Here is a 25,007-nt window from a genome sequence, read left to right on the forward strand (position 1 = left end):
TGTACACATGCGTACTCACCTCACTCACTCCTGCAGCATTACAGACATGCTTACTCATTACCAGGTTTTTCACTCAGTAAAACTTTTTAAAGCACCTTGATATTTAGTGATTGTAAGGAAGGATCTCAAATTATTAGTTTTTAAATGAAGGTAGAAATTTCAGGTGAATCTTAAGTTCAGTGAAGTTTTACCCCAAATACACTTGGTTTTTTCAGTCAGACCTGCCAATAATTTGTACTACAAAAAGGATTTACAAGCATCATTTTTTTTATGTGTGTAATATGATAGTTAACACTAACTTTAAATTAATAGTTTAAATATACCATTCAAATCAAGATCCTTATATGAAGATCTGCATCTGTAACAGGACTGAATTTAGACCTTAGTCTTCAGTTAATTTTTTCCAGCCTCTTAGCCTTAGAGGATTTTTTTTTTTTAATTTCTGGTGTACCAACTAAAATTAACAAGAATTAAGAATACTAACTACAATAGTTGGTCTTGAGGATCGTTTTGGTCGATGATTAAGTAATATGTCAACAGCTCCCACCACCTCTGAGTCAATCGCCACCAAAAGTGCATCTGTTGACTGAAGAGAGAAAATAGGAGGTTAAATCTGAAGCAACAGTAAAATAGACAGTATGCAAAAAAAAAAAAAAAATAATAGGTAGGATTTTGAAGTTAAACAGCAAATGTTGTACTCAACTACATTACAAAGAACTACAGTTTTTGTTTTGTTTTTAAAGACTGCCATAAAATGATGAAGATGCAAAAGAAAAATCACTACAATTTTTGGCAGATAAAAGGAATATGCAGGAGCAGATTAAATTCATTTTAGAATAAAAGTGATCTTAAAAACAGCATAATGGAAGATAGATAGAAAACTAATACAAACAAGCTTCTCCCGCGCTACTGTTCTCCAGGGTCAAACCTGCAATCCTTGTTAATCTAAGCAAAGACACTGTTTGTAGCTTGAAGTCTGTACTAAATCCCCAGGAGTGTCTCCTACTAAAACAATGCATAATCTGCAGCATTAATCAACATTATCCATCCACTCTAAGACGTACAGGGTGAAGATTCAAATATCTGGGTCATTCTATGAGTTAACATGGTGCTAGTGACAGTTTTATTCCACTGCAAGAGTGACCAACAATGATCTGAAATGGAAAGTGATCCCCCTCAACAAACTTCACTCCTAAATCCTGGATTGAAGGAGCTGAAACAAGATATAATTTAAAGAAATGTGACAGAATGACCAATGTTGAAGGCTATTTAAAATGCTTATGTTGTATCCTGTCTGAATGAGGGAAAAAGACACAAACCATTCAAGAAGGATCAAGGAAGAGTCTGGTTCCTTGATGTTTAGCAACACAAAATATAATTCCTGCCTGGAATATCTCTACTTGGCGTGGTACAATTGTAGATGATGTCAGAGAACCACACAATCAAGAATAAAGAAAAGGAGTATTTGTGGCACCTTAGAGACTAACAAATTTATTAGAGCATAAACTTTTGTGAGCTACAGCTCACTTCATCGGATGCATACAGTGGAAATATAGTGGGAATATTTTATGTACACAGAAAACCTAAGACAATGTGTATTACCATACAGACTGTACCAAGAGTGATCAGGAAAGGTGAGCTATTACCAGCAGGAGAAGTGGGGGGGGGGGAAGGAAAGACCTTTTGTAGTGATAATCAAGGTGGACCATTTCCAGCAGTTGACAAGAACGGGGGGGGGAGGGGTGGAAATAAACAAGGAGAAATAGTTTTACTTTGTTTAACGACACATCCACTCGTCAGATGTCAAGAATTATAACATTCAAAAACCAGTTGGAGAAGACTTCAATCTCTTTGGTCACTTGATTACAAACCGAAAAGTGGTAATTCTTCAACAAAAAAACTTCAACGAGAGACTGCTGAATTGGAATTAATTTGCAAACTGGATACAATTAACTTAGGCTTGAATAAAGACTGGGCGTGGATGTGTCATTACACAAAGTAAAACTATTTCCCCTCGTTTAATTTCCACCCCTCCCCCCCCCCACCACTGTTCTTGTCAACTGCTGGAAATGGCCCACCTTGATTATCACTACAAAAGGTCCCGCCCCCTCCTTCTCCTGCTGGTAATAGCTCACCTTTCCTGATCACTCTTGTTACAGTCTGTATGGTAACACCCATTGTCTCATGTTCTCTGTGTATATAAAATCTTCCCACTATATTTCCACTGTATGCATCCGATGAAGTGAGCTGTAGCTCTAAGCTTATGCTCTAATAAATTTGTTAGTCTCTAAGGTGCCACAAGTACTCCTTTTCTTTTTGCGGATACAGACTAACACAGCTGCTACTCTGAAACAATCAAGAATGAAGCTGTACAGGGTTGTACACTGATTGTTAACTATTCTGTTGCTTTGTAACTCTTCCCCCAGTCTCCACCATTTTTTGGGCTTTATTGCTGATCAATCACAAATTTTAATAGTAATCATCTTTAGTTAAGCCAATCTTCCAAAATTCCATCATCTTGCATGGAGCAAATAATTTTATTTTGAAAGTGGGAGTAAAATATCAGTTTCTGTACATTACCATCATGGTAAAGGCAAGAGGGTAGGGTTCTGTCTGCGCTGGTAACTTTTCACGAGGCTTCTGCAAGGCTAAGTTAAACCACCTTTTATTTTTCACTTTACATTGTTCTTTGTAAACTTAACATTTTTGTTTAAAAATGGGGAAAGTCAGAATAGAAACTTGTCCCCTCTTAGCATCTTATCAAGGAAAGCATGGTAGGCAGGACATGCTTCCACTGCTTGAAAGACACTGGAGAAAGCAGGCTTGGAGGGAGAGCTAGCCATCATCACAATCACCTGAACAACTTGGGAGCAAAGCAGAATTGAGAAATGGCAAGAGATTCAGACAGAAAGCTTGTAAGTCAAAATTAAAAATTCACAGGTAGATGCACTTTCATCATTCCACTGAATTAAAATCCCTGTCAGTCAGAGGATGTTGAACCTTATTCTAACCGCAGTGTAGAAAAGAAGCAACATTCTGCAATTCTGAAATGAAACAGGAAAAAAAATGGTGCTACTTCTTATATAGTAATTAACTTTTAACATCATGTAACATATAATTATTTAACAATACACCGTACCTGAACTCTGAACTACAGAAGTGTATGCTTGCTTTAGACTAGAGCTAAGATACTTGAAAAGAATATTTAATGTTCTAACTTCAATCTTCACCCATCCTAAAAGTTGTTATTATCTAGTGGCAAAGTGATATTTGCATTCTAAATATTTTAAGAATTTACAATTCCATTGCAGAATATTAAAAAATAGTCAGTAATTTGTTTGGGGAACAATGGGTGCACTTGCTCTGCAGCGCAAATAACCAAATTATTTCCAGAGATCTACTGACATCACTGAAGATGGTGATGCACTCATGAAAACAAACAAATTTGCCATCTTTATTTAAGCTCCACTAGAAACATGAGGTAGGCATGGAGGAGGAAAATATTCAGTGTTTACCAACTGAAAAAAGGACAAAATTGGTAACATTTTTCTTGCAGGTTCTGAAAAGACAACAAAAAACAACAAGGACAATAACGAGTGTGTAGTGGTTCTGTACCTGACAGCCATAATCCAAAAGAAGCTGTAATATGTCCAAGTTTTCATTTTCAATGGTAATGGTTATAGCATTTCTCCCAAGCACATCCACACAATTTATGTTCATGTCACCTGAGCTGTTCTGCTCCAAGAGTTTCTTAACCATGTAATAGTCACCTAAACAAGCAACGTACGAATATGTCTTAGTATTTTGGATTCATTTTTACTGGTATATATTCTGAAAATTAAATAAAACACAATACTTTTATCAATTAAAATAAAATGCAAAGTATATGTTCACAGTAAAATTTAAGATGTCATTAAATATGAAATAATCTACCAGTAATCCATGACATCTGACCAAAAATATTTAACATATAAGGCTGCTAAGCAGCCAAACTAGAAACGGGTTATTCACATTAGATGTGAAATTAAACAACACGGTTAAGTCACTCTTCCTCACCCCTTATAAACCCCAACTCAGGAAAGCACTTAAGCATATGCTTAGATTTATTTTTATTCAGGAAAGTATTTAAGCTTCTGCTTATGTCCCACCAGTACAAACTCATGTGTAAGTGCTTTTCAATAATCAGGGCAATGACTCTGATATACTGTATGAGACCAAAGAGGAACCAAGTTAGAGTCCCTGTCTTTTTCAACGCGATTATTTAAATGATTCTTTTCTAATTTAACTCTTTTTGTCCGCGTTACAAGTTTTTAATTATAAAAAGGATTATGATGCAGTATTATTGAACCCACTCACCCCTGATTCACACAGGAGGAGGAAACCAGAGAGAAGTAATACAGAACTTCCCCTGGGGCTCAGCGATCCATTTTATGGGACAGGAAGCAAATTATTATGTGCAGGGGCCTCCACAGGGTGCAACACACCGGAAAGTATGGTCCCTGCCTGGAACAGATTACAAGACATAAGAAGTCTCCCGCTTTCCCTCCTTTCTAGTTTTATTGCCTTTTATGTCCTTTATATTCCCCTGTGTGTGAAAGTTCATCTGATGGATAGTTGTCTCCTCTGCCTGCTAACTTCCGCTGTGGCGTCCGGGCTTCTTTCGTTATGTTCTAACGTAAACATTCAACAACAATTCAATGGGCAAAAAAGGGTTTCCGGCTCGAGAGGCGCTTTGCGCAGCCTGCGCTGCGAGGAGACCTTTGACCACAGCCCTAACCTGAAACCCCACGGGGAGAAAAGGGGCTGCGGGGCCTGAGCCCGGCTCCCCTCCGGCCCGCCGCCCAACACCGCGCACCCTGCCGGCGGGCAGAGACCTGCCGCAGGCCATCTCCGGCCCCCGCCCCCGCCCCCGCCCCCAAAGCGGATGCCCCAGGGGAGGGGCGGCGTCCCGCCCCCGTGTCACACGAGCCCGACCCCGACCGCGGCCCCAGGGCGAGGGGCGGGCTGCGGCCGCACCTTTGTCGCAGGCCAGCAGGAAGAGCTTCTCGTCCAGGGTGGTCTCCTCCTTCACCTGCCTCACGTCCTTCAGCGCCAGCAGCTTGTTGGGGGAGGCCGAGGCGGACGGGTCCGAGCTCTGGTACAGGGCGGCCATGGCGCCGGCTCCGCCAGGCCCATGGGGGTGCGGGGGGGCCCCGGACCAGCCCGCCCCGGGGTTCCCCACGCAGCGGGCCGCCTCGCAGCGGGACAGCGGGGCCGTAAACCCGACGCTGTCAACCCAGTGCAGGGCGGGGAGCGACCTCTCGCTGCGCAGGCGCGGAGGGGAGCCACGGGCCCCCCGAGGAGCTGGGCCGGGCTGGAGGACGCGGGGCGGGGCCCAGGACGCGGGGAGGCCGGACTCCGATGCCTCGGGGCTGCGGCAAGGGCTTGGCTCCTTCCCTCTCTCGATGCTTCTCCCCCCACTCAGGGGCGCTGTCCGCTCGGGGAGCCTGCCCCCGCCTCCCCGCCAGGTGCATTAACTGCCCCCCGGCGTGGCAGTTCTCCTAAGTTTCCCCTCCCCCCATTTCTCATCTCGCTGTTCCTCCTGGGCCCCTTTTCTCCCCCTTGTTCCCAGGAGTGACCCCCTGCTCTATGTTTCAGCGTAGCAGCCGTGTTAGTCTGTATTCGCAAAAAGAAAAGGAGTACTCATGGCACCTTAGAGACTAACACATTTATTAGAGCATAAGCTTTCGTGAGCTACAGCTCACTTCATCAGATGCATGCAGTGGCAAATACAGCGGGGAGATTGATATACACACAGAGAACATGAAACAATGGGTGTTACCATACACACTGTAAGGAGAGTGATCAGGTAAAGTGAGGTATTACCAGCAGGAGGGGGGGGGGAACCTTTTGTAGCGATAATCAAGGTGCGCCATTTCCAGCAGTTGACAAGAATGTCTGAGGAACGGGGGGGAAGGGGGAATAAACATGGGGAAATAGTTTTACTTTGTGTAATGACACATCTACTCCCAGTCTTTATTCAGGCCTAAGTTAATTGTGTCCAGTTTGCAAATTAATTCCAATTCAGCAGTCTCTCGTTGGAGTCTGTTTTTGAAGTTTTTTTGTTGAAGAATAGCCACTTTTAGGTCTGTAATCGAGTGTCCAGAGAGATTGAAGTGTTCTCCGACTGGTTGTCGAATGTTATAATTCTTGACGTCTGATTTGTGTCCATTTATTCTTTTACATACAGACTGTCCAATTTGGCCAATGTACACACATTCTTGTCAACAGCTGGAAATGGCCTACCTTGATTATCACTACAAAAGGTTGGGGTTTTTTTCTCCTGCTGATAATAGCTCACCTTACCTGATCACTCTCCTTACAGTGTGTATGTTAACACCCATTGTTTCATGTTCTGTGTGTGTGTGTATATAAATCTCCCCGCTGTATTTTCCACTGCATGCATTCGATGACGTGAGCTGTAGCTCACAAAAGCTTATGCTCAAATAAATTTGTTAGTCTCTAAGGTGCCACAAGTACTCCTTTTCTGCTTGCTCTAGGGCAAGTGGGGCAGGTTTTATCCAGTCTGGGAGGCGGCCTTGTGCTGGGGTAGCTAAGTACCTCCCACACTATGAAGATGATGTATCACTGTCTCCCCATTTTATCATGAGTCTTATGTGGTGATTTTCTTGACCCTGCCACCTCCCCCCAGGAAGTCATGTGATTTCATGAGACTTTCAGCTTTCATTTAAAAACCCAGTATATTTCTAGTCCTCATGGTTGTGGAGAAAACATGAGACATGAGTCCTAAAAATACTCCAAAAAAGACCTTAAAATCTAGGTTTTTTTTAATGCACACCCTGTCTGTGGTGCAAGACCGCCTTCCTCCCTTTGATCATCCCTCTGAGAGAATTCCTCTGGGCTGCCTCTGCTGGCTCCTTAGATCCCTTTTTAGGTGCAGTGGATGCTGTCTGGGGTTCTCTGCTCAGCATAGGCGCCAACTCTGGAGCACCCATGGAAAAAAATTAGTGGGTGCTTACCACCCACTGGCAGCCAGCTCCCCGCCAACGCCTCCCATCTGCCAGTGGCCCTGCCGATCAGCTCCTCCCTCTCCCCCACCCCCCGAACAGCTGTTCCCAGGCGGGCAGGGGAGAGGGAGGAGCTGGGACTGGCACACTTAGGGGAGGGGTGGACCAGGGTGGGAAGAGGCTGGGGGACAGGGATTGGGAGAAGGAGTGGGACCTGGGGCAGAACAGGGGTGGGAAGAAGCAGGGTGGGGGTTTGGGGAAAGAGGCCTGGGGTTGAGTGAGTCTCAAGCACCCCCAGGGCCCAGAGGAAGCCAGTGCCTGTGCTGCACGGAGCCCCCCTCAGGTTCCCTTCTGGCCCTGTGACCTTACTCCGGTTCCTATTTTCTTATTAATTGTCCTCCAGAATTAGCTGAGCCCCAGGTTCAGTCGCTCCTCCCCTTAGGCTACAGGAGGGACCTTCAGGCGCTCCCGGATATCAATAGGTTGTTGTCCTTAGAAAGCATGCTCACAACCACAGGCGCTGACTCCAGTGGCTGGAGCACCCACAGGGAAAAATTGGTGGGTGCAGCCAAGTTCCCTTCCCTGCCCCCCCACCTCACCTCTACCTCCTCCCCTGAGCACACCGTGTCTCCGCTTCTCTGCCTACCTCCCAGTGCTTGCTGCTGCAAAACAGCTGTTCACAGCATAAGAAGCTCCGGGAGGGAGGGGGGAAGAGCGAGAATGCAGTGCACTCAGGGGAAGAGGCGGGGGTGGGCATTTGGGGAAGGGGTTGGAATGGGGGCAGGGACAAAAGGGGGTCCAGCACCCACTGGCACCAGCAGAAGTCAGTGCCTATGCTCACAACAATCAGTAACTCAGGACACCTGGGAGTGAGCGATGCAGGACTGTCATTTTTTTTCTAGTGTGACAGTATAGCAAGAAGAAAAGGAGTACTTGTGGCACCTTAGAGACTAACAAATTTATTAGAGCATAAGCTTTCGTGAGCTACAGCTCACTTCATCGGATGCATCCAATGAAGTGAGCTGTAGCTCACGAAAACTTATGCTCTAATACATTTGTTAGTCTCTAAGGTGCCACAAGTACTCCTTTTCTTTTTGCGAATACAGACTAACCCGGCTGCTACTCTGAAACCTGTCAGTATAGCAAGAGTTTATAACAGACAGTGGGGCATAAAGAGCAACCCATTGTCAGAGAAGCGAGGTCAGAATAATATTTTTATCACTTTGGAGCTGTGTACCTCAGGAAGAAGGACAATATTATTGTAGAGCATTAGTTCCTGTAGTATGGAGGTTGGGCAAAAAAGCCTTAGATTCAATATATCTCAAATAAAAACTTCCAGCCATGAACTAACTTGTCTCCAGAACCAGGCTAAGTGCATCAAATTTTGTGTCAGAAGATTCAGTTCCCTGGCCATAGGTTGGATGTCTTCTAATGCAACTGAGAATAGAAATAATAGAATAATATTGGCAAATATTAACAGCTTTATTATGGACCAGGTGGGCATTGCCCCTATGAACCACCAAGCAAAGAAAGGCTCTGTATGTCGTCATTAATCCTTTGAGCTGTTCAGTATCACCTTGTATAATATCATCTAGTTCAAGGTGTCCTCTTTGTGTCAGTATGCTGTGTCAGATATTAGATTATTAATATTTAGTCTAATCCGGTTTGTTCATTGTTTTTGTATCTTGTTTTTAGTTGCTTTTATTGTTTTCATGTTTTGGGAGATAATGTATCTGCTTTTACTTTTTTATTTTTCACTTTACAATTACTAGGTATTTAGTTGAGTATTCTGCCTTATTTGGCTGCTTTTAAAATAATTTATTAAATATTGAAGTACCATAAGTGTTTGGCTAAAATTTATTGGTACAGACACCGGAATACAAATGCTCTTTTCCAAAATCATAATCAAATAACTATTAGTCTTTCTCCATGCAGAAGATACTGCAACATGTTGCTTTTTATATGTTTCCAGGAAGAATTTCTTGCAATCAAGTACCCTTTCTATGACATTGATCTTTTATGACAGAAAAATAGATATACATGTGTTCATTTAAAATAAATTCCAAAAGAAAATGCAGTACATATAAGCTGAGTCCCCAGACTGGACTGGCCAGCTCTGTTTATTGCTTTCTGATACAACAGTTTATGAAAGTTCAGATATTTACTCCAGCTGCAAGGGTTAATATAGACACATATCTTCCAGTAATGTCCATGGTACACATTTGCCTTACTATTTAGTGTTATTCTTCACTTTGATGAAAGTTTGTTGTTTTGTAAAAAAACAATCTGGTATATTTAGGTGTTTACTCCCATATGAAAGATTCAACAACATAACACTAAACTCTAGACAATATGGTGATCACAGATCCAAACTAGCTCCAATAAAGTCAATGGCAAGACTCTCATTGACTTCAGCAGGAATTGGATCAGACCTTCAGAGAATAAGGCAATGATGCTGATCTTTGTTCAGTTTGGGGAAAATATAATAGTGTTTGAATGGACTTTCACACAGTTATGACTACATGTAAACAACACCCACAAAAATCAAAATATATTTTCACAACAGATCCTGAAAGAACATTTTAAAAGCTGCTGATTCCTTTCAAACTATGAAAACAGTATGAACTAGGTTTGATTTACAAGATTTTTTAAAAAGCAATGCAAGAATGTAACCGTAATTTGGTAATGAACATATTCTGATAGAACTATTAATCCATAAATAATTCATGTAATATGAAATTGTTTGAATGAAACCTTCACTAGTATAAACAAGTTATTAAAATGTAATTAATGAATATATATATCCATACTTGTGCATACAAATTTATCTCTGGTTTTATATCCGTTAAACTTCAGAATCTTGAAAACTGTGAGGCATTTATCATGTTTAACATGGCAGAAACTTTTATTAAATGTCTTAATTATTTTATTTTGTTCAGTCCTCTTCCCATCAAGCATGCAAACACTGTCATAACCATTTTTGGCTTCACTTCTACTAGATCATCTGGTAGTGCATAAATACGAGCACCAATTTTTCGAGCAACTGAAATGGCATATCTTGAAAAAACAAGAGAGAAAATAATATTATTTTACAAGTATCTATTCCCTAAGTTTTGAGATATACCATAACTATTAACACCTTTTAATAAAAAGGTAAAAAATACACATCCAATCAATATTTCAATGTTGGGGAAATGAATGTAATTTACTGAATGAAAATAAGTATTAACAGTTGCACTGAGACATTTATTTTGCTTGAAGTATTAACAGTTGTGCTGGAACATTTATTTTGCTTGAATCTACTGGAGCATTTATTTTTCTTAACTAGTAGGGGCTATGTCAGACAATTAATATAACAATTTCAGTGGAGTTGCCAGTTTACAGCAACAGTGAATTTCGCTTGGTATTTTCAATATGCTAGAAAAAATGTTGAGAAATTTTACCATTTAAAATGTAATCTATCCATATTTAAAAAACAAATGTAGGTAAATATAATTCTCTTTTGATATATCAATAATTCCAAGGCTTCATTTCTGTGCAAGAAAATATAAAATATGATTTAAATGCTTACTTAGCATTATTCAATTTGTCTTGTTCAGAAAGATCTTCTCTCTTGACCATTTCTTGACGAATTGCTTTTGGTGCAATGGCATCTATTAAATCTAGTACAGGTAAACTAGTGCTAATAGATTTGTCCTAAAAGACAGAATTAAAGAATTAATTAATATTAATCAATAGGTTTCCTTTAATTCTCCTAGTATTATTTTTATAATGCAAACTAAAAATGTATGGCAACCAAATATTTTTTTAAAGATAGATCATAGTTTATTCTTCTACTTTATTTTCTCTTTTTTACTACTTAAAGGCCCAATCCTGCTTTCCTTGCCTGTGGAAAACTTACGGTGAAGTCAGCAGGAGTTTTCAAAGATCAGCTTAATAATCCATGTAGTTTCTCTCTTTCAAAACTGGTACTGCTAAACAAATATGAACCGTTTGCTTCATTTAGTGATGCCAGTATTGTTATTAACAGCAGTGACTTATCTTTTAGATTATAAAATCTTCAAGACAGCCACGGTTTTAATTTTTATGTATTGGGCACATTGCTGATGCTAAAAAATCTAAATTTCTTTTTCCTAGTTAATAACCCTTATTTAGTTCATTACAGAATTGGCCACAAGCGATGTCTTTGGTGTGAGCTTTGAGGTACAAATTGACCTGGGGTAAGTGACTGGTCTCTTGGGACTTAAAGCAAACTGAATCTTTTGTGATCTTTGCTGTATAGCAACCAACTAAGTTCAGCTTGCCTGGGTGAAAAGATAGATTAGAATACCCAAGAGGACTGTCTGTGACTCCATGGTAAGACTGTTATAGTGCTTCAGGAGTTCACATTTATTACTGGGTTAGTGAAATCTAATTACAGAACATATAACCCGTTGGGGCTCTCTGCACAGCCTTCTTGATAGTCTGTCCTGAGGCTGGCACTCATGATCATGAACCACTCCAGACAGCATGACAAAGGCAAAGGTGGCCTCAGGGCTGCTCTAATTTGTGCCTGACTGCCAGCATCCTGAAAGACAGTTCTGGCAGCTAGCGGTTGATAGAGCTTAATGGCACTCAAGCCACTCCCTCAAGTTTATGTCATCTGGTCATTCCTTACACAGGGAATAGCCACAGTTGACCAGGTGAGCTAGCTTTATGGCCCTGTGATGGGATCTTGATCCCACACCATGCCATGAAGGGATCAAAACTGGCTTAGAAGAGGCTACCTGACAGGATGGGCTACACCTGGGTGAGCTGTAGGGGTGGGGGGTAAAAGATAAACAGTCCTAACTGAACCTGGCTTGTATAAAACCAGTGAGAGGAGAGCAGAAGGGTGTGGGAAGAACGTCAGCGATCACTCTCAGGGTTGAGAGAAAGGAGTAGGAGGAAACCTAGGGAAAAGAGCAGCAAAGGTGACACCACATGGATCTTAGCTGCTGATTGTAGGGTCCTGAGGCTGGAACCTAGGGTAGAGGGTGGGCCTGGGTTCCCCTACCAACCACTGGCAGAGTGGCATGGACAGGGCAGTGCACTGTGAAGATCTGCCAGAGGCAGTTTGTTTAGAGAGACATTGATATCCCACGAGGCGGGGACTAGCCAAGCCATGAAGAGGAAGTGCTGCAGCTCGTGAGGCATAAAAGAGTTTGCAGAGTGAGAAATTGGGACAAAGGGCTGAGAAACCACAAGTGGTGAGCTAATCTCCAGATACACCACAAGGCGGTGCCACTGCAGTGAGTGGAGCCGACACTGTGACAGGCCCCTAGTGCTGCCCCTGAGGTGGAAGAGCTGGTCCCTAATCTTTTCTTCAAAGGTGCAACTTTCAAATCCATATTATATTTTTTCTATTACATGTCATGCAATTATATAATGGAAAAATCAGGGTCAAACCTCACTGAGCTCCTACACACTTGCCGAGTTCAACCTTTCCTATGCAGTTTTCAAGTCTTCTGTTTCTCTCCGGAAACAATTATCTTATGCTGTGGTATGACTCCCCACCTACAACCGTGCATTGTCCAGTCATTAAATATTAATCCCATGTAGAGAAGTTAACGCTAGTCAAACCAACAGTAACATCTGCACCAATTTGCTGTGGACTTTAGTCCCCTGTCACCAGGGGATTGTGCCACATCAAAGCATTGTTCCTCAACAGCTAGCAGTGCCCCATTACAATGTTGTTGTCGAGATGCGAAAAGCAGCATAGCTGTTGTCTCTGTCTGTCTAGCCCTCCCTACCCAAACATACACCTCATGTGCAGTAGTTTTCTTCCCTCCACTTATATAAGAAGAGAGAACATCATTCCCCATGTTGCTGTTTTACCTCTTGCCCTACTTTTCAGAGTTCTCTCCTATTTCCAAGATAATAAGCTATTTTTCCCTATGTATAAATAAATGACCAAACTTTGAAAGAGTCCTAAGCAGTCCAAGTACTGTCAAAGCTTCTTTTAAAAAATCAGGAAGTTATTGCCTGAATAACATTTCAGTGTACATAAGTATTTTCATCTTTTCCCCTTTCTCCTAATGGAACTATTTCCTGCTGCCAGTTTATGGCCTAGTCTGTCTAATTCTAGAATTCAGATAGAAACAAAATTCTCAAAGTACTAAGATGTGCTTCCTTTTAACCTTAAAATACCAGGTGCCTCTGCTGCATTTGCTTCCTTCCAACTGTTACAGCAGATGAGCAGCCTAGTGCAAGATGAGTCAAGAGATCAATCAGCCAGAGGTGCCAAAGTGGGGAAGCAGTTGACTCCATTCCCTAAGAGGCTCATCATATAATCCAAGTGATGTGCCTTCCCTCATCAACCAGATTAACCTAAGGTTTCCAGTTCACTCTAATTCTCATAGTGCACCAGAATCTGTGCATTTAATCGTAGCACTTCATTAGTTTGAGGAGATTAAGCTGATGTGTGTCTCCCCAAATTCAGAGGTCAAAAAATCTCTGTAATTCTAATTACTTGGACTGTTGCCAATCCAGCATGGTTCTACTTTAATGGTCTATAATGAATTTTAGTGACCTATGACCCTCTCTAATCTACACATGCATGCTGTTTGGTTTTGTTGGAAACCCAAGACTGCAGAAAAATTCAAATAATAAATGTCTAATTATTCTTACTGATGCATGTTTATATAGAACAATCAGTATTTTTTTTAAGTGGAGGGGGAAAAATATGTCAAGTAATATCTCCCTAGATCTAAAATGAGAGACTGAAAAAATACTTTTCAGTAATTTTTGTGACTTACCATTGTCAGACCAATCAATTTTTAACAAGAGTTTATTAATGAAGATAATGGGCTAGATTCTCTTCTCATTTACACCTGATTTATACCAGTGTTATTACTGATTTACCCTTGTTTAAATGAGAGGACACTCAAGCTCACGGAGCAGGAACTGATGTCAAGGACTGGATAAATAATCTTCCCTAATGAAAACTGGACATTTTGTTGAGCAAAATCCTTGCATAACTGTGTTGCACAACATAGTGAGATCTAAAATATTTAAATAGCTTGGCTCTTCATCTCCTACCATGGCCAGCATAGATGCCTAATTGTTTTAAAGTGTGCATTGAAGTTACATGCTTACTGTGGGGTTATACTAGTGTGCAAGTGTGGTTATCAATCTATCATTTCAAAAGAGAGAGAGAGAGAAAGACACTCCTGAGTGATTGGGAAGATGTGTATTAAATGCAGAAGGATAAACTTTTTCTATCAATTTTCTACTTTTCCATTTGGCAAATATATTTTCCCTGTGTTTTTACAAAGTACAAGCTGACATTGATCTGTTTTGTTAGGTCTGCTGTGCATTCATAGAGGTATCAATCGTTGTGGTTAACTTGTGCTCCCTCTGCTGGTTCTGCTACAGCACAGGAGAAAATAGTTTCAAAGGGCTGAAATATTTCAAAAGTGCTGAGAAATTATTTCAAAACAAGATGCGTTTTCAAAATTGTACTCTATATTTGTATCCATAAGTCTCAGGGTGCCCAAACCTCCATATTTGCACAGGCAAATCAGGGAAGTGTCTAATTAGCCACACTGGCACATGGAAAATTATTGACAAATTAAAAGCCCCTTTGAAAATAATTTGGCTTTATAATCTTACATAAGCAGTGACTATCATTTGATTTTGCTTTTCATTTCTTATCACGAGAGTTGTGGAACATTTTTGAAGATAGAATCCAAAAGACATTCTTTTATCAGATTATGCCAGTTGAAGGTAGAACCAATGTTGAACCTAAACTATATGGCACGGTCCCTTTAAAATTCCCATATCTGATAAATTTACTTATCTTCTGTACTGATATAGACTCTTGATTACCTTGAAGCTGGTAATTGAGGTTTTCTTGTTTGCATTTGCAAGAGTTTGATTCACCCATTTAATAATAATTTCATCATTTACTTTTTCCCCCTCTCCAAGGTCTGATAGTACATTCAGAGTATACCTGTAACCAAAAGAAAACAGTGTTTGACTCTAAAAATGAAATATAGAACGATTCTCTGTTCCTAATATTATGCAGTAAAAGATAGTAAAATATTTCTTCAGAACAAGAGACCTATGTACAAACCATTCACCTTTACATCTTATTTTACCCTGTAAGCTATATTTGTAACCTATTTTTGTACTTCAAAAATATTTTGTTAGCTGTCACAAGCATATAATTATATTCCAGATATCATACTATCCACCATCAGATTTTCTACATATATATTATTTACCATATCATAACAAACTTCATTTGGTGAAATTAAATGGTATATCAACTTGACTTCTAAACACTTTAAAAAGTGAAATAAAAGTCATGTAAATACACTGCCCATGAATCTCTATGCCAATTTTTGTAGCTTAGAATCACATTTTTCTTTTATTAAAAAAAATTGAAATTATTATACAAGAGTATTGTACAATTTCTTGCTAGATCTACTAGGAGGACTTTGATTTCACAAACATAAATCTCAGCCTTGCTTTGGGAACCACCAGAGTGAATCCTGCTCCATACAATAAGGGGAATTGGGAGTAAAATGAAATAAATAACCTACTTTATAGCATTAATGCTGTCCAAGGATGGTGTTTGTCATTGGCACCGGATTGCTCTGGGCCCAGGAGGTGCTCACCCCGGCCCTGCCATTTCCTACCTCCACCCCATCCCCATCCCACCTCTTCCCGCTCCACCCCAGGCCCTGCCCCACACCCTGCTTCTTCCTTCCCTGCCCCACCCCACCTCTTCCCGCCCAGTTTGCCCCCTCCAGCATGCCATGAAACAGCTGATTGCCGCGGGTAGGAGGCACTGGGAGGAAGGGGGAAGCGCTGATTGGTGGGGCAGCAGGCAGGCAGGAGGCGCTGGGGGGGCGGAAGCTGCTGCCAGTGGGTGCTAAGCACCCACTAATTTTTTTCTGTGGGTGCTCCAGCCCTAGAACACCCATGGAGTTGGCACCTATGGTGTTTGTTTTGGTTTGGTGGGGTTTTTTTAAACTATGACTTTTTAAATTCTTGTCATTATTTCTTAGTCCATAAACCAGTTCTTCAACAATGGTGCATTATGAAAATTCTGAATTTCAAATATGTAATGCCGGGATTTTTCCAGATTTCCATTACCAGCCAATACATAAAATTGCACGAGAAAAAACATTCAGAAATATCTGTTTAAGAAGAAATAGGATCATCTTAAGGAGAGATATTCAAGAGAACTTTGATCTAATGGAGAATTATCATTTTGTTCCAACAATTGGTATGGCACCCTGGCACCCCCTTATTCACCACTGTCAGATAATTAGGATATGTTTTGCACAAAGTATTCTTTGTGAGGTATCATTCTAAAAGTCTTGATCTGCTAGACACTAGTATCTCAATGGACTGTATGTGCTATCATCATATGTGAATTTATTAAGTTTGGCTTTGTATGTGTTACTGAAACATATTATGAAGTTGAAAACACCCACAAGCAGCCTTTCAGATACAACATTAAAAAGGCCAATCCATGTTAATGACTTCTTAACACATAAGCACAAGAATTACCCCATAATTGTGTAGAAACCTCTCAGAGATAACACTACACAATGGGAACTGTTTGACCCATGTCACAGCAAAAGAGCTTTCCAGCAAGTGGGAAGAAGATATAAAAGGGCGAAATGACATCATGATGGTACCTCACTCGCCCTACAACAACACACCTGGAAACACCTGAGGAACAAAGACTGAACTGGGGGAAGTGATGGTCGCAAGCTAGAGGGATTTCTAGACTGTGTATGAAAACCTGAGAAACCCAAGCTTCAAAGCAAAGGCAGCTTGTGCCTTAAGAACCTGACAGCCTGTTTATCACTCAGGGTGAGAATGTGCTAATTCATATCCTACCTACCTAGTATGTTAAGCTCAGTTTGTGTTTTTGTTTATTTACTAGGTAATCTGCTTTGATCTGTTTGCTATCACTTATAATCACTTAAAATCTGTCTTTTTGTAGTTAATAAATTTATTTTATGTTTTAATACAAACCAGTGTGCATTTGACTAAGGTGTCTGGGGAAAATCTCAGCTCGGTTACCACAAGTGTGCATGGTCCTCTTCACATTGAGGGAGAGGCGGACTGGGTATTAAACCCATATATTAGCCAGATTTGACCAGGGCAGGAGAGTACTGCTCTGGGGTCATAGGCTGGGAGGCTGGTGGTTAGAAAGCCTGAATATAACTGCAGCTGGGTGTATCCCTATCTGTGTGAATGCTGGTGAAAGTGAAAACTTGGAGGGCTTTGCAGCTTGTCACAGCAGCACAGTGTGAGAGAGAGCCCAGGCTGGTGGGTCAGAGGGCTCAGTGGTACCTCAGTTCCAGGTGGCACCCCTGGGGGAACCTGTCACAGTTGGTTCACTCTTTGTTGTACACTCAGTATTTTTGCAGTTTTACACAATTCCATAATATCGGACAAATCTTTGGGTAGTATAAACTGCCATAGCTCCATCAACTTCTATTTAAATAAGTACAATGAAAGGACTGTTGGCAGTGTTGCTGCCTTACTTCTATGTGTTGATGATATTTTCAGAAAGCCAATACATAAGTACTTTATGGGATAGGGGAAATTTTGGACCTGTCATCATTGGTTCTTAATTTACAAAAGGCCAAGATTTTTCTGTTGAATTGAAATAATTAAAAATGTTAAGAATATAAACAAGCTGTATTATTACTTTTGATTTCAAAATCAAGGTAATTACTTCAACAAGAATTTGAACTGTAATTATTTAGATTCTGCTTTAATCCACAAAATTATTATTTTAATTTTGGTGTTAGTGAAATAGGTCTAGATTTAATTTTATACAGTACAAAAGGTTAGGTTTCAGTCTTAAACGGGGAGGACTACTGTCCCTCCTTAATACTTCCAGTAGCATTAATTCATACAGAGCACAGTAACAATGAGTATTTCACTGCAGCATACTGTATATTTCTATAATTTCTAGGCCCAGATATTTCAGCCTTCACCGCAGACAGGGGAATTTAGCCCTTAGATTATGAACAAAATTTGCAGACTGGATGCAAAAAACTAACTAACTTGTCATGGTTTTGTATGGATACCATTATGCTCTGCATGCATATAACAATTGCAAAAACTCCTCACCTTCTCATCAGCTGCCACACCAATGCCAACGTCAGAGTTGCATTGCCATCATTTAGGTCCTGTCCAGCAATACCAACCAGGGAGAATTTGGCCTTTGTCTTCCCAATTTCCACTGCATAATTACAATTCTCAATCTAAAAATGAAATGTTTAAACTTTATAGATGTGAAAAGTATTAATATCACATATAGGCTTAATAATATTTTGAGCAATCTTGTCCCAGTGTTACCCATGCTGAGACTGGGAACCATGTAAGGTCCGTTAACTCTTTCAGAACTACTTTTAAGTCATTATACTGCTGCATCATTTTTGAAGATCAAAATACAAATATATAAGATTCCGGTGACAATCTTATTCCCAGCTGAATAATGAAAACCATAGGTGCTGGAACTAGGGGTGCAGGGGGTGCTGCAGCACCCCCTGGCTTGAAGGAGTTTCCATTGTATACAGGGTTTACACTTTGGTTCAATGGCTCTCAGCACCCCACTATAAAAATTGTTCCAGCACCCCTGATGAACATTACATTTGCATTCTCTGTCTGACAGAGCTGAACACATGGAGTCAAAGTGACACCTGGTGTAAGCCGCTGCATCTCCACTGAAATCAATGAAGTTGCACTTGCATACATCAAAGCTGAGTTTGGATCATAGAGAAAATAAGGAAAAGACAGACCCAGGCTTAGGAACTTGGAGAAGGGTTATGGAATTCATTGTAAAATGTAAGATCCTAATGATAGGTGCTGAGATTCTAAAATATAAAAAGAAAAGGAGGACTTGTGGCACCTTAGAGACTAACAAATTTATTTGAGCATAAGCTTTTGTGTAGCTGTAGCTCACGAAAGCTTATGCTCAAATAAATTTGTTAGTCTCTAAGGTGCCACAAGTACTCCTTTTCTTTTTGCAAATATAGACTAACACGGCTGCTACTCTGAAACCTAAAATATAAAAGAAATGTTTCTGTTATAAATGAATCTAAGTGAATGTGTCCTGTGTTGTAATCTAAAACTGCGAATGTACATGTAAAAAAAGAGTTCTGATTTCACCATACTCCAATCATAATGGTCTTTTCTGCCTTAAAAATCTATGAATCTGAATCCTAAACAATCAGAGTGAGTTTTTTTTATATTTAATAATCAAGATCTTCACAGAATTGTTTAAATAACAGCTAATCAATACACTTTGTCTCCATTTTTGGCATTGCCATAATCATATAACTGACCAAAAAACTTAGATTTTGCAAGGTCTGTACAAACTCAAACAGCCTGATGTAAAATTGCTCTGTGAGGGAACATCCCACACATTAACCCACTCATCAAATATCTAGGTCCTGATTTTTTACTTTTCACAAGGATTCTAATGTGAACAAATATTAGTTTCTGAAGTAACTCAAGTGTACCACACTGAGCAGAACTCATACAGCATAGACTAGCATTAATAAATTAAATTAATTTTCCTAGCTTCTCATACTACCAAAAAGTGATGTGTGTAAAAACCAACAAGATACATAAAGCAAAAATACTCCTTCTTCCTTGGGAAAATACCCTGTGGTACTTTTAAGCAGGCTTGTCTCAGTAAAACTGAAACATATGGCCAACTTAACTAAGAGCTAACAGTCCAGGGACACAAGCTCACACAATTCAAGATGATACAATACAATGCACTAGTAGGTGTCAATTATAACTGGAATGCACCACAGAATATTTACTGACTTTTTTCATGTTACCACCAAGGGCAGGATACGGAGGTTTGTTAACATGGTTCCATTCTACTGGCACACGAATCATTTCGTACAGCTGGAAGATCACTAAAGCATCAGCAAGGTCACTAGATCAAAGCAGCAGAAAAAGAATTGAGAGTGCTTTTTAAGTATATTAACAAGAAAATGAACAGTTGAGAGAGTGCAAAAAAGAAATTCCACTCACATAAATAACAAAGCAAAACCCTGCACCAGTCTTTGAACAGGTTTCTCCACATTTAAACCTTTCCTTGGTTGATCCCTCCCATAAGTTAAATTAATTTCACAGTTTTGTTATTCTCACAACTCTCACTGAATAGGCAGGACCACTGACTGTCCCTAGATATTGAATTTATAGCTGGTGTAGGAAAGCAACCACTAATAGTTAAGGTTTCCAAACAGTTGTCATTACAATCCTCCGTTTTGAGTTGTTCAGACCTTTCTGAAACATTCAAGGCTGAAATTCTCCATGCTTGGTTTCTGTCCATAGGTGAACATAGTTAGAAAGATGAAGCTAAAACAGTGTCTCAGTCTTTGAGTAAGAAGAGAGTTAAGAAAACTATTATTTTCCCAATTATAAGTAGCATTCCTATTTTTTTAAACAGACCTACATTTGGAAATTAGTCATTAGTTGTAGGTGTTGTCCATTTAAAAACAATCTATAGTATAGACAACCTCACTTTATATGAGTTATAAAACAAAATTGTCCAATGAATCCTAGCAGCATGAACACATGGAATCAGGTTTTACCAACAACATTTAAACATATACACATCATTGTTGCTTCCTATATTACATTTTCAAATTGCTTGGATATGATCTAACTGCCTGCGCAGCACAATTTCAAAAATGATTAGAAATGTCAGAAAAGTAAGTGGATTTAAGTTTTTTAATCCCCTATATATTTGAAGATTTCCTTAGTACAAAACGTTTAAACTCATTTAAGCTAGTAATAGAATAAATATTAAAATGTTTGCTATAGTAAGTCTCTGTGAGACATAGCAGAGGGAGGAAATCCTTGTCAGTGTTAAGTATACCTTCCAAGATTTGGTTCTTTTAGGTGAATGTGAAGGTTTACCAAATCAGCTTGGATGATTTCTTTTTCAACAGAGTATGAAAAAGCATAAGCAGCTCTTAACTATTTGAAGGAAGCCAGCAATACCTTTTCTAGTTAGCTTGCAGATATTACTGTGAAGTGAGTGGAAGTTAGCCCTGTGAGCCTACCATGAACACACCAACTGCAACTCCTCCCAGTCTACTATATCGGTATCTATATTTTCCCAGTTAGTTCAGAAAGGATCTTAATTGCCTACATCACTTACTGAAACAATGAATAATAATATTTTGCACTTTCTAGTTTCTTTCATCCAAGGATCTAAGAAGTCTTTTATAAACCTTAAGTCTCACCAAAATCCCATGAGATAGTTTAAATATTATTATATCCTTTTAACAGATGAATAAATGGAGGCACACAAAGTGTTTGTATATGGTAGGCTTTTTTGCCCAGGACTTCGTCCTGGAGCTACTACCTATACAGAGTCACTGGAGGTAACAGTAATAGAAGATCGGAGGTGCTGGAAACAACAACTCTTTTAATCATCATGTCATAGTATAGTCATCCAGCCCACAACAGCTGCTTATGCTATGGGACCAGAGAAAAGTGTCAGAGTTGGATGTAAATTTCCTGACATAGCTGACATTCACTTTTATCATTTAATAGTTAACACTAATTCTCACATGTTTTGCTTGTTGCACAAACAGAAATACCATTGTATAGTATGAAACCCTTTTCTCTCAGAACAATTAACACTTACCTTATCTCAATTCCTGACATTCCATATCAGGTTCTAGGTAACACCTAAACCAAATATTTTAGACTAGCCAGTGCCCTACTTGCAAAACTCACTGCAATAGGCTCAGTACTTGATTTTTGCTTTTTAAAAAAATATTAAGTAATGCTGTTTTCTATTATTTATAGTTCTGTTGGAAATGCAACTTCACTTTCTGGATATTGTGTTTGTGGAGTTTTCCAGTGAGACATAAATATCTATTTAATTGCATCTAAAAGAGTTAATGACTAAATCAATAACTAAATAAAAATCAGAACTCAAAGTTTTACCTGTACAAGTGGTTAATATATGGGTTTACACCCAGAGAATTCATCCAGTTCCGGAATGTCCTCTCTTCCTTACTTTCTCCTATAGCAATAGATGTAATCCATATTAATGACTTGGAGAAGATGTCTTAAGAGGCCAGGTTTAAATCATTTATACACATACAACACCAAAAGTTATTCTGAATAGTTCCTATGGTACAATTTTTTTCTTCAAAATGAGTGTATCTTTTCTATAGGAATAATCTCTATTGGCCAAGGGATTGAGAAAGTCCTGACACATTCAAGATCTCTGGATTCTGGGCACAAGGCTAGACACATCATAGGGAAGACTATGAGAATATATTTTTCTATAAAAATGTTTTTCCATACAATACAATATCAGACATATTATTGGTTTGTATTTTAGACATTTAAGATTTGTATTGTGGAGCAAGTGCTGAGGAGTAATAGCAATGTTAATGATCAAGTGAAATCCAACAGAAGATAGTTTGGTTGATACTGTGATAAACAGCATGTTTAAATCTGTTTTATGTGGCATCTGTCAAAGGTATTTCTAGAGCACCTATTGTCACGGTATCTTAACCTCTTAAAGACAGTACAACTTCTGTCCTCTCTGCAGAAAGCCCCAATATTTGCTGCTTCTACGTACAATACAGTAACTCCTCACTTAACATTGTAGTTATGTTCCTGTGGTGTGGCAATTGCCCCACCCTCTGAGGAAAGGGCTGGAATAGGCCTTTTGAGGCTGCGCAGATCGGCAGCCAATCAATAAAAGCCTGTGGAGGCCCAATCAGGTGAAGGAAGAGGCAGCTAATCAGGGCTGGGCGACGCCCTATATAAAGGCGGCCTAGCAGAGAAGAAGGCTAGTGAGGGGAGAAGGACAGGGTCCTGAAGCAAGCAGCAGCACCTTGGACAGAGCAGTGCTGGGCAGGCTTGGGGGAGCAGGAGAGGGCTCCAGCCCTGTTACCTGCCAGGCTGCAGATCCTGCTACAAAGGGCTGAGAAGGTGCACAAGGCCATAGGGGAAGTAGCCCAAGGACGAATAGGTGGACAAGAGGGGAACAAAGAAGGGCAGAAAGAGTCTGCTGCTAGAGGGTCCCAACCCAGGGGAGTAGTAGGTGAGCCTGGGTCCCCCCCTTCCCCTGCACCTGGCTATGGAAGACAGTGGCGAACATGGACTGCAACTTGCCCCTGAGCTAAGGGGCTAGACTTTGGGTTGTGGTTGGCCATTGAGGCAGGAGCTAGTCCCACATACTGCTGTTAATGCTGGCCCCCAGAAGGGGGTGAGTCCAGAGTAGGGGGTGCTGCTGGAGGGCAGTGTCCTGAAGTGTACACCGCCAAGCGGGGAGCAATGCGGGTCCCAGGGCAGCAGAACAGACAACGGGCAAGACACCACGCACTGAGGACGTTCTGCAGCAGACAGAGTTAATTCCTGGAACAACCAGTGGGAGGTACCAGTGGTGGTGAGTCTTGACCCCATCACAGTTCCTGAAAAATGCAACTTTAAGCAAAACCATGTTAAGCAAATCCAATTTCCCCATAAGAATTCATGTAAATGGGGGGGGTGGTTAGTTTCCAGGGAAACTCTTTTTGCCAGACAAAAGAGATCTATAGATATAGATATACACACACAGTATATGTTTTAAACAAACAATTTAATATTGTACCCAGCGAAGATGATTGTGAAGCTTGATTGTGATGGTGGAGTCAGAGGGTGGGATATTTCCCAAGGAATGCCTTACGGCTAAATGATGAATTAGCAATTGGCTGAGCCCTCGAGGGGTTAACTCGTTGTTAATGTAGCCTCACACTCTACAAGGCAGCAGGCATGGAGGGAGGGAAGACGGCATGGCAGACAAATGCACACTGTGTGTGTGTGAGAGGAGAGATGCGATTTCCCCTTTAAGTACAAGGACGCCACTCTTAAGTACACTGCCTTGTTAAATTAATCAGCAAGCTGAGACCGCAGCAGAAGCTGCTGCCAGGAACCTCCCTCTGTCCTGAGTCCTGTTGTGTGTCCCCCTGATCCATGGAGATGGGGTAATGGGGTGCAGGAGCAGGGGGACACCCTGACATTAGTCCCCCTCACCTTCCCCCCCACCCCCAGCAAGCAGGAGGCTCGGGGAGCAGCTCCAAGGCAGAGGGCAGGAGCAGCACATGGCAGTGGGGGAGGGACAGCTGAACTACAGAAATTGATAGCCTGCTGGGCAGCTGCTGCACAAGGAATTTAGGGGAGCGGGAAGCTGATATGGGGGCTTCTGGCCCACCCTGGTTCCATGCCCCCACCAGCTAGCTGCAACGGGCTGCTCTTCCTGCAAGCAGTGGACAAAGCAGGTGGCTGCCAAACGACCTTATAAGGGAGCATTGCACAACTTTAAACGAACATGTTCCCTAATTGATCAGCAATGTAACAACGTTAACCAGGACAACTTTAAGTGAGGAGTCACTGTACTTCCCCAGCAGGAGCTCAAAGCACTGGGGACATGATCCTTGCCCTTGAGAGACTTTTCCAGTGCAATAGATCTCACTTTTTCAATTTGCATAGCTACAGACTTAATATGACAGCATTGCATTGTTTAAGATGTCTTCCCAACCAAGAGGGCTAGATTTTTCTTGCAGTTTTAAATGGCAACTTTGCTTCTGAGGAATCCAGAAAATTCTGTGGAAAGACAAATCTGTGCTTTCCTCAGATTTGAATTGTCCTCATTTACCTTGATAACTAGTACCTAGTCATCATTAAGGCTGCTTTCCCACTCTGACAGAATGATTTACCAGTCTACTGTTTTTCCCTACTACTTGTGGAGCTACCCTTCCCATGTGCACTCCTATTTCCCAACTTCCTCTCTCATTAATCCTTGTTTATTGACCTGGTATTCAATACTTTTCCTTGTGTACCTTTTCATTAAACATCTGTTACACTATTGCTGATATAATACAGCACATGCCATTTGCTTTTCAATAAATAGCACATTTAAGAAATAACAAGAAACACCCAAGACAAAAATATGTGCCTGGAAAATACTTA

At 40.6% G+C, this 25,007-nt stretch overlaps 3 protein-coding genes across 8 annotated transcripts in view; 1 reads left to right on the forward strand and 2 right to left on the reverse strand.

Moving 5' to 3' along the window:
• The window catches only part of TRPC1 (transient receptor potential cation channel subfamily C member 1), a 48,917-nt gene extending 43,765 nt beyond the window's left edge, over nucleotides 1-5,152 (reverse strand). For 3 of the 4 annotated variants that reach the window (XM_038415908.2, XM_038415907.2, XM_043492872.1), the window contains exons 1-3: nucleotides 5,017-5,152; nucleotides 3,616-3,770; nucleotides 485-586 (exon numbers count right to left, since the gene is read on the reverse strand). In XM_038415908.2, the coding sequence (XP_038271836.1) occupies nucleotides 485-586; nucleotides 3,616-3,770; nucleotides 5,017-5,152 (393 nt within the window). Of the gene's footprint in view, nucleotides 1-484; nucleotides 587-3,615; nucleotides 3,771-4,356; nucleotides 4,492-5,016 lie in introns of those variants that run through there. The other variant, XM_038415909.2, reaches the window with a different exon arrangement.
• LOC122455863 lies at nucleotides 4,925-9,574 on the forward strand. The gene is made up of 3 exons (XM_043492614.1): nucleotides 4,925-5,417; nucleotides 7,408-7,565; nucleotides 8,980-9,574. The coding sequence occupies exons 1-3, from the start codon at nucleotides 4,925-4,927 to the stop codon at nucleotides 9,028-9,030; spliced, it is 702 nt and encodes a 233-aa protein (XP_043348549.1). The 3' UTR covers nucleotides 9,031-9,574.
• PLS1 (plastin 1) overlaps nucleotides 9,097-25,007 on the reverse strand; it is an 88,286-nt gene continuing 72,375 nt past the window's right edge. For all 3 annotated transcript variants that reach the window (XM_038417587.2, XM_043492873.1, XM_043492874.1), the window contains 6 exons: nucleotides 21,987-22,065; nucleotides 19,842-19,956; nucleotides 18,135-18,268; nucleotides 14,856-14,979; nucleotides 10,579-10,703; nucleotides 9,097-10,064 (listed from right to left, as the gene is read on the reverse strand). In XM_038417587.2, the coding sequence (XP_038273515.1) occupies nucleotides 9,929-10,064; nucleotides 10,579-10,703; nucleotides 14,856-14,979; nucleotides 18,135-18,268; nucleotides 19,842-19,956; nucleotides 21,987-22,065 (713 nt within the window). In that variant the 3' untranslated portion in view covers nucleotides 9,097-9,928. The remainder of the gene's footprint in view (nucleotides 10,065-10,578; nucleotides 10,704-14,855; nucleotides 14,980-18,134; nucleotides 18,269-19,841; nucleotides 19,957-21,986; nucleotides 22,066-25,007) is intronic.

Source organism: Dermochelys coriacea, chromosome 9 (assembly GCF_009764565.3).
Source record: "Dermochelys coriacea isolate rDerCor1 chromosome 9, rDerCor1.pri.v4, whole genome shotgun sequence".
Lineage (NCBI taxonomy): Eukaryota > Metazoa > Chordata > Testudines > Dermochelyidae > Dermochelys > Dermochelys coriacea.